The 8,856-nt window shown below is 40.9% G+C and overlaps 1 protein-coding gene across 1 annotated transcript; it reads right to left on the bottom strand.

Annotated features, from left to right (window-relative positions):
* Nucleotides 1-1,135: 1,135 nt before the first annotated feature.
* Nucleotides 1,136-8,834, bottom strand: gk5 (glycerol kinase 5). The gene is made up of 16 exons (XM_080836538.1): nt 8,528-8,834; nt 8,282-8,375; nt 8,113-8,188; nt 7,804-7,897; nt 7,487-7,618; nt 7,166-7,241; nt 6,730-6,791; nt 6,288-6,361; nt 6,112-6,172; nt 5,859-5,985; nt 4,106-4,210; nt 3,862-3,956; nt 3,490-3,593; nt 3,300-3,359; nt 3,048-3,181; nt 1,136-2,805 (listed from the first exon to the last, which is right to left on the bottom strand). Exons 1-16 carry the CDS (start codon nt 8,651-8,653, stop codon nt 2,645-2,647), a joined length of 1,581 nt encoding a protein of 526 aa, XP_080692664.1. The 5' UTR covers nt 8,654-8,834; the 3' UTR covers nt 1,136-2,644.
* Nucleotides 8,835-8,856: the final 22 nt, after the last annotated feature.

The following is an 8,856-nucleotide window of genomic DNA, read 5'->3' as shown; positions in this document are numbered from 1 at the left end:
TCTATTTTTATGTGGATCACTATGCATGTCATTTCTCCTCAAGTAATTTCTTTGCTGTTAAGGACTTTGAGCTGCATTGTTTTGTATGAAAGTTTATTATTACTTCAGCTATGTCATGATTTTTTTGCCTGATATTGCACAGAAGGATGTAAACAAAACTAATTCAAACCCTGGAGGGAGATAAGCTGTTACATTCATCTTCAGCAAATGGTGTTACAACATATTGCCCCGCTTTTTTACCCTTCAACAGTAGCCATTTTTTTCGCCCATATGCAAGTTTGGAATGAAGGCATACTCGTTGTCATCACTTGAGCCACTCTCTTATGATTGCTGATTGGGCACACCTAAAACCTTTAACCTCTACTGCTGAATGATACAACAATTACCAATTGAATTATGAAATAGGACAGGCAAAGGATGTTTTTACATTCAAAACACTGACACACAGCCAGGTGCATATTTCTTGCTGGTTCTTTGCAGTGACAGTGAGATGTTGCAAAGACTTTGCCATCCATGCAATCAATGCAATCATTTCCCCCAATTTGACCACAAATAAATACATTCTACTAACCCCAATTGAACCTGCCAAGGGTACCTCAAAAGTTGGTTGACATTCATTGGTTAACAAATAAACTGCATGAAACCATATATCAGCTAACTGGTTTGCAGGACAAGGAAAAAATATTTAACTCCCAGTTGGACAATTCATCAGTTGTGGGCTGACATGATAGATCTTCTGTGTAAGAGGGTTGCTATTTAATACAATCCTTACTGAGTTTGATATATTTAAGTCATGTCAGTCTGTGTGTATATACAGTACATACTTGTGTAATTTAATTGTATTATGTAATTATATCTTAATGACCCACACAATATGACTGACCAATTCCCCAGAACTCACATAGGCAAAAATGTAATATTGACTGCCTTTGGAAAAAAAAAACCTAGCAAAGAACAGCTAATGACTTAAATGTAAACTTCACAGCAAAATATGAAAAAAGTATATGAAGCAAATGTTACTTTGTTGTTCAGCAATTTTCAAAAGAGCAGTAACATTTATTGTTTCAAAAGTGCATTGTAATACAGTTGTACAAATACAGTGTCAATACAGTTTCACAGTTAATAGAGTTTACAGTTAAAGATGCCTTCCGTGATGCGGTTTCTGAAAGTTTGTTGATATTTGCGCTCAATAGCAAATCACATTACAGTGCTCCAGCATCATTGTGTTGATTGGCTGGAACTGTTTATAGCTCAATCCGAGCCACTATGTTTGTTTTCCATTTACAGAACTAGGACTGTGTAAGAGGTTTTTTTTAAACCGCAAACACTGAATAACCAGCTAGAGGACTGTGAGTAGCAATTCTTTGAATTTGACAAATAGTGAATGGGAGTAGAATCACGGACTGTACCTTTAATGCAACCAAAAGGCCTCTGGTGGCACAATATATTTCTGTCAACATGACTTACTTTAGCAAAGTCCCTATTGTTTTTTGTTCTCTGGCAACACAGTGCATCATCATTACAAGGCAATAATGTGGCGAAATTTAAACCACTTAAAAGTTAGTATTCATGTTTTATCTTCTAGTTTACCAAGAACTGTTTGACAGGTCACTTGGCCTAAACATCTAAGTTCTTGTTACAAGGCAATGTATGTATGTATGTAAAATACATTAGCTATGATTTACTCTCTCATGCATCCACTGTGACTGAACTGCTTTTTACACCATTTAACCACATAACAGCACTGAGACTCACCACACTGAGCTGTGACATCCAAACTCTTAATAGAACAGAATAGTGTAATGGAAAACCCACCTTTGCTAGCAAGCACACTGCCCCACAGCCCCATTACTTTGTCATGAGAGGTGATACATAAGGCATGAATGTGGTGACATCTTATTTACTTTATACTGTGATGATATATTCCAGATTTTCCATGAGCCGATGACAGAAATAAGAGTTGTTTAGGCTTAACAAAAACTCTACAGTCAGTGCATCGGTTTGTGGCAAAACTGTGGAATGCGATTTTAAAATTGTAAAGTTGCCAAAACTATCTGCACTTATACTTAAGATGCACTCATGTAAACAATACTGACAATAGAACCTGATCACATACCCAACAAATTACAAAGGCACTTTTGTTACAAAAATGTGCTAAATAAAATCAAGATGCCTCAATTGGCCATCATGTCATTAGTATGGCTGTTAAATTCCATTATTCATCCTAAAGATAAAATGTGGCAAATTGCAGTAGGTTGGAGAGTGTAACAGGTATGGGACTGTATGGGAGAATAAGTGACCTGTGTTAGGCACTGGAGGTGACGTTATCTGAAGGGGTCACATGGGGTTAAAATAAAAGACAGTCTCCTCTATGGCAAAGCCATTGCACTAATGTTGACAGTCATTATTATGATGCAGCAGATTCAGCTAACTACAGATCTCAGGAGAATCTGGTACACAGGATTATGACCAGGTGTACTACATGAGGGTTATACCTTAATGGTGTAGGGAAATTGGTGGCCCACAGGAGAAGTGGACAGGTCCCTTCATGACCCAGTTTATAAGAGATGCACAAAGGCAAAAGGTTCCGAACTCTGAGGCTCTGGGGAAATGAAGTCAGTACTACTCTGAATCCATGACATGATCAGAACTTGCTGTACCAGTGCATAGAGCGCTGCAGTGCCCTCTCCCAGCTCTGGAGGATGGGCTTGTAGTGCCTGGCAACTCCCTGTAGGGCATTCTGGGGCAGGAAGAGACGGTCTGTAGAGAGCAGCATCTTTAGCTCCTCCTGACTGTTCCAGAAGCCTGCGGAGTCAAGTCAGAATAGCATTCTAACAGTGGTAAAGTAGGAGACTAATTTCATATCACACTGGGTCAGTAGCACACCAGACATCAATTATTCAATACGTCTGAATGAGATTAAGTGATAACAACAGCATGGGTGTATAAAGCATTGGTTTTACAGTGCATACTGTCATTAGTAGCATATACATGAAAAAGGTGGCCATGGTGCCCAGGACATGGATGCCTCATACTTATTCCCATACCTACTCCCAGTCCTGCCATAAAAGCTGCACCCAAAGCAGACATGTCGAAATGACTGGGTCTTGCGATCTTGAGTCCCAGAAGGTCAGCGGTCAGTTGCATGACAAAGTCATTGGTACAGACCCCACCATCCGCCCTGTTCCCACATAAACAAGAAACTTGGATAACTCACAAACACGCATGCAACACAGGTGACTGACTACAAGGTTAACATAGTAAAATAGAGGACACTCCCCTAACTCAGAGGAACATACCTTATTTTGGAAATAGGAATGTGTGTTTCTCTTCGCATAATATCATAGAGCTGCTTGTTCCTATGAAGGTAGAAATACATTGGTGTATGCTGGGATGTGTCAATTGCAAATACATTCTACTATGAAATGAGAGTGAGTGTGGACCAAACATCTATGTCAGAGTCACCAGTGCAGGAAACTTCACACTCACCTGAATGCCACGGATTCTAAAATGGCTCTCACCAGGTGGTGTTTAGTGGTGGAAGGCTTGAGACCCATAAAGGATGCACAAGCCCTTGGGTCATTAAGAGGAGCCTTGTGTACAAACACACAAACATAGACAAACATACACACACACTATAAATACACCAATATGACGCCTTCATTTGTTGATGTTATGGTTTCATTAAGACGACATAAAGAGACAAATCATATAGAACATACACAACTGAAACACGTGACTTACAAAACAAAAGCTGGTACACAGAAGTCATCAGTAGAGGCAAAAGAAAGAAAAGACAAAATTATCAGTGATACCGTGGCAACTCAACAGAGTCAAAACACTGTAAAACCAATAGCATACCTGCAAACCACTGAAGGAGGGGACAAAACACACTCCATCAGAATCCTTTACGCTATTGGCCATTTCCTCTGTCTCACACACATCAGTGAACAACTCTGGTTAAGAAAGAGAGACCTATTTAGACCTGTGGACCATGCTTAAATAAACATTAGTAGGGTACACAGCGACAGCGCCATCAATATCCAGACTGAGTGTGGGTAAAAATCCTGTTTCCTCTGAGGCAGTGTGTCCAGTCTGGTCTTACCCAGCTCTTGTGCCCATTTGATGGCGGTGCCTGTGTCTGCAGCGTTGCCCTCTGCCAGATATACTACATTGTGTCCGATCTTCCAGCCAACCAGAGGATAGAGGCCTGTTCAAGAGAAGAGTTGGGTAGATAGAAACAATAGCTCAAAATGATCAAGTATTTAAAGATACAATCGGTGATTTTGGCAAGTCAAGTAAGTCATCACTAAAAACTCAACCAATCAAATACATTCCCTTCCCTCTGTGTTTCTTCCGAAGTCCCTCCAACCTCATGCACACGTTGCCTCCATTAGGACATGAATATTTTATCTATACTATTTCTTATCAAAAAATGTATACAAATCTTAGCGTTAAAACTACAAAAGCTACAAAAATGTGAGTCAAAGTAAAATAAGGTTTTGGGGCTCTTCTTAACCACAACCTGAGCAAGTGACACTTTACGGGGGGTCGAAATGGACAAAAGTGTTTTTACATAAAACACAGCAACAGCAGAATATTAATTGTTCACAATTTCAACAATTTTTACCAGGTGATGATGCACTCTGGCTGCACATAAAAAACACACATAGTATGGGCACATATAATGGGTTAAGAGGAGGATTTCAAAATGTAGTTGTTGAGTTTGAGAAACAGCTCCCACACTACTGAGTTGAGAGGTGAATGGCGCGGGAAGGGGGGTGCTGAGGGCGCTGCAGCACCCCCTAGCTCCAGGCAGGGAAAATAAATAAAGCTCTTACTCATTATTATGTATTAAATATATATTTAACCGGTTTAATACATATTTTTGCTTTGGGGAAGAAAACAAATGTTAAAAAAATGGGTTTGCTAGTTTTTAGTCATCACAGGCATGCATGGAGATCTTGCTATATGAGGTTCAGGTGTGTGTGCTGAAGTTGGTACTGTAACGGATGAAGAAAAACGTAAACGAACTTGGGAGTATTTTGGCAATAATGCGACGAGTTAGAAGATGGAGATGTTGCAGCACCTTCTTCTACTTTCCACTCACGCATTACTGTCGCAATGATTAGCAATAAGCAGAAACATATTTTGGAGTTGTTACGGAGGAGATGAGTTAAGATAAGTTAATTAGCGATGAAAAGTCAAGGACGTCAACAACGACGACGACAGAGTAAAATCGTTGGTCACAGGCTATTCTGTTCAAAGGCAAAATTTTAGGCCAATAGTTTATGTACTTAATCTGAGGGTATCTAGAGATAAAGGAGCAAATTAACATAGACCAATTCTTTATTGTGGATTCAGAAGAGTTGTGAATGTTAATGATGTTTATAATTTATGCCGAGATCTGGAACATGCCACATAATCGAAAGTAATTTGTGGCCCACTGAGTTGTCTGCAAGTGTGTGCGTGTTTGTAACCGCCACCGCCACGCCCCCTGCACAGATATTCTGCCTATAAAGGTTAATTACCTGTGTGAAGTTATCAGAGTACATTGCTAGCCACCACTACACCCCCTCCCCCTGCACAGATATTTTTCCTATAACACTTAAATATGTGAAATTATCAGGGTGTATTGCTAGGCACCGCCACGCCCCCTCCCCCTGCAGAGATATACCGCCTGTAGCACTTGCCAGTGTAATCTGGAAATGTGTTGAAATATCAAAACGGGCTACGGACCCCCTGTTGAAAACCCTTGTCGTAGATGATGGAGGACAGCGCGCCTGTGAGAGGTATTTCGGTAATCAAGTTTCAGATTTCCTCAACATTATTTTTCATTCAGTCTAGTTATGTCTTACCAGCGATGGAGGTGTGTGGTTTGGCCCCAGTGTTGATGTCCATGAAAGTCCCTGTTCCCATGGTGATTTTCACGTCACCTACGTCAAAGCAGCATTCACCAAACATGGCCGCCTGCTGATCTGCCATCTGTTGGACAGAGAGTGCACAAGTCCTCATGGTTGTGGCAGTCACACATACTCAGAGCGTGCCGCACAGACAGGAAGAGGAAACATTAAGCCAAACAACAGAACTAGAACATTCTCGTGAACTTACAACTGACATGATTGGTATGGCAACCCCAAAGATGGAGGGGTCAGAAGAACCAAAGTTGTGGCTGGAAGGGAAATGAAGTTATGGTATGGTAGGTAAGGGAAGCAAGGTTAGCCTCAAACAGGGGCAGACATGAAGAGAAGTGCAGTGTAGCACCTGTGCAGTTTGGTGATTCTCACCTAGTATTCTGCACTTTGGGGAGGATGGAGAGAGGCAGAGAGAGGAGTGAGCACAGAAGACTGCTCCAACACATCTGAAAGGTGCACACACACACACACACACACACACACACACACACACACACACACACACACACACACACACACACACACACACACACACACACACACACACACACTGAGATAATGCTTGCTCAATACTATTATGTGCACTTTACAATTTAAATTTTTTTTGAAATCATATACAATCCTGTACAGTAAGGCAACTGACATGGTTTAGCAATATTACTAACACATTATAATATAACATCAAAGACCCTGTTAGCTATGATTGCACTGCATTGCACCACATTGTATTTACTGAGCACAAGCATTCATTTTTCTGAACATTTTACACACTATCTTTGCACTGGTACGATAAACGGCATCAAAGGGGACTTACCTGGTATGAATCAAAAATTCCAGTTGTGCTTGCATTCGAGTAATCAGTTGCATGAACTGACCCTGTAATGGAAAGCAGAACATTCCTAAAAATCCTGTTTAAAGTCTGTGTATTACTTAAGCTCACTAGACAAAATGGTATTACAGATCAAAATGGATTTTCTGCAAAGCATAATTACTGGTGATAAGGCTACCGGACTAATTCTCTGAAGAGTGGGCTTAAGAACCTGTTGTGTTTTATGCAGAAGTTATGCAAATTGACAACAGAGAGAGATTCTGCAGCTTCTGATTAATTATATCCTCCCAACCACCATGCACACACACAGTGACCTTTCCTAATGGAAATTGTTGCCAGTGCCCCTGTGAGGAGTAGTATATTGTACAGAGAATACATAGAGGAAGGGGAGATCAGAAGGAGAGCTTTGGTTGTCCCTTGCCTTTTGTCAATTTGTAGAGCAGCCAAGTGTCGATGGTTCCAAAGCAGCAATTATTTCCATCCACAGCTTTACTCAACTGTGGTACATATGGAAAACGTATGAGACAATAGAGATCAGTCAGAGATCATGAATCTATTTTGCTATATGTTAATAAATCCAGTTTAATGAGGTTGTTTTAAATATGGGAAGGGATGAATGAAGAAACAAGACTTCCAAAAGGCTCTTTCTGAACACATTTAGACAAAGTTGTATTTATCTCTTGACTTCCATGCCCTCTCCTGTCTATCCAGAGCAGCAGGTCATGCCTGCTAGCTCCCTTACCTCTGGGCAATTGCACAACATCCAAGCCAAACGCAGAGAGACGTGTTGGGTGGAGAACACCACGAGGCTGGCTGCCAGGAATCTATTCTGTCTGGTGAGGAGGTGCAACACTTTCATCACCCCATGGACAAACTGTCAGCACAGACAGAAAGACGTAGTTATCTTCTCGGTGATCAAGATATTCACTTGCAATTAGGCCTACATAAACCTCCAATTACGACACATACTCATGCCTTCCGCAATAAATAGTTTCACTGAGCTGCAGGTTTTCAAGTACTAGATTAAAGAATCAAGAGTTATGAGAGATCCAGTCTCACCTTCATTGTGCAAGATTGGTTCCATGATTTAACTAGTTCAGCCGCTCTCAAGTCTTGCCAACTGATGAAGTTGTGAAACGCACGTCCGGTTTTCCTGTTGATATTATGTTGATATGTGGTCATAAGCACATTGTGTGAAAGTTTCATCAAATGCATAGAGCACTGGAATATATTGAGGATGCACATTTCCTAAGCACACCTTCTTTAGTCAACAAAAGTGTTTACAACATGACCATGCCATCGCTTTCACCATGCTCTCCAAGGTGAGTTAGCACCCTTTAAACAGCTCCTTCCTCAGACACAGCTCACCTGTCCCATGTGGTGAAGGTAGCCCTCTGTGTTGAGATTCCTATTGCCTCCATTTGCCACATCTGAAAGCCTGAATCTGAAAAGGGAAAGGAGAAATCCTTAGACTCCTGCAACAATGCCCCTCACTAAACAAAGTAACAAAGTCATTTGAAACCGAGAAAACACAAACCCTGTACTGCGCTTTTCACCACTGTGACAAAGCTCTGCCATAGCTCCTCTGGGTCAATCTCCACTCGTCCTGGCTCAGGATACAACAGAGACACCTGTCAGGAACACAAACACCTGTTTATGGGCATGAAGAATATCTGTACGATCAAAAAAAACATATTTACCGACCCTAACAAATCACGGTTTTTACAATGTAATGACACCTTATTGACGCAAAATTTTAATAACGTTAGCTTAAGTTATTTACCTTAGTGGTGCATGTTCCTCTAACCTTCGCTTCTTTGTCATAGACATGGCACCTGATTGAAGTTGTTCCAATGTCCACAGATAGAATAAACCTTTCCTTTCTGTGACCATTTCTGTGAGTCCCCATAATTTTGCAGCGTAACCCAGATTGATCTAACTGAACATCTGTGGTGAAATGTATTTCCTCCTACTCGAACTCACTGGGTCAATTATTACAGAAACACAGACATTGTCCTACTAAGGTCAGTTAGTTTCAACTTTGGCCAGGAGACCTTTGATATGAATTGATACAACTCATGCGGGGCATTGGCAGGAGTTCAGCAGATGGTA

Source organism: Sprattus sprattus (genome assembly GCF_963457725.1).
Source record: "Sprattus sprattus genome assembly, chromosome: 4".
In the NCBI taxonomy this organism is placed as follows: Eukaryota; Metazoa; Chordata; class Actinopteri; order Clupeiformes; family Clupeidae; genus Sprattus; species Sprattus sprattus.
The sequence above is the reverse complement of the archived record's forward strand: the minus strand, read 5'-3'. Positions and strand labels throughout refer to the sequence as shown.

Excerpts from the sequence above, each read along its gene's own strand:
- gk5 (XM_080836538.1), bottom strand. The coding sequence starts at position 8,653 with ATGGGGACTCACAGAAATGGTCACAGAAAGGAAAGGTTTATTCTATCT. Across the intron at positions 7,242-7,486 it reads TGTTGTGCAATTGCCCAGAG|TTGAGTAAAGCTGTGGATGG; the intron begins GTAAGGGAGCTA and ends TATGTACCACAG. Across the intron at positions 6,792-7,165 it reads GCTCTACAAATTGACAAAAG|GGTCAGTTCATGCAACTGAT; the intron begins GCAAGGGACAAC and ends TTTCCATTACAG.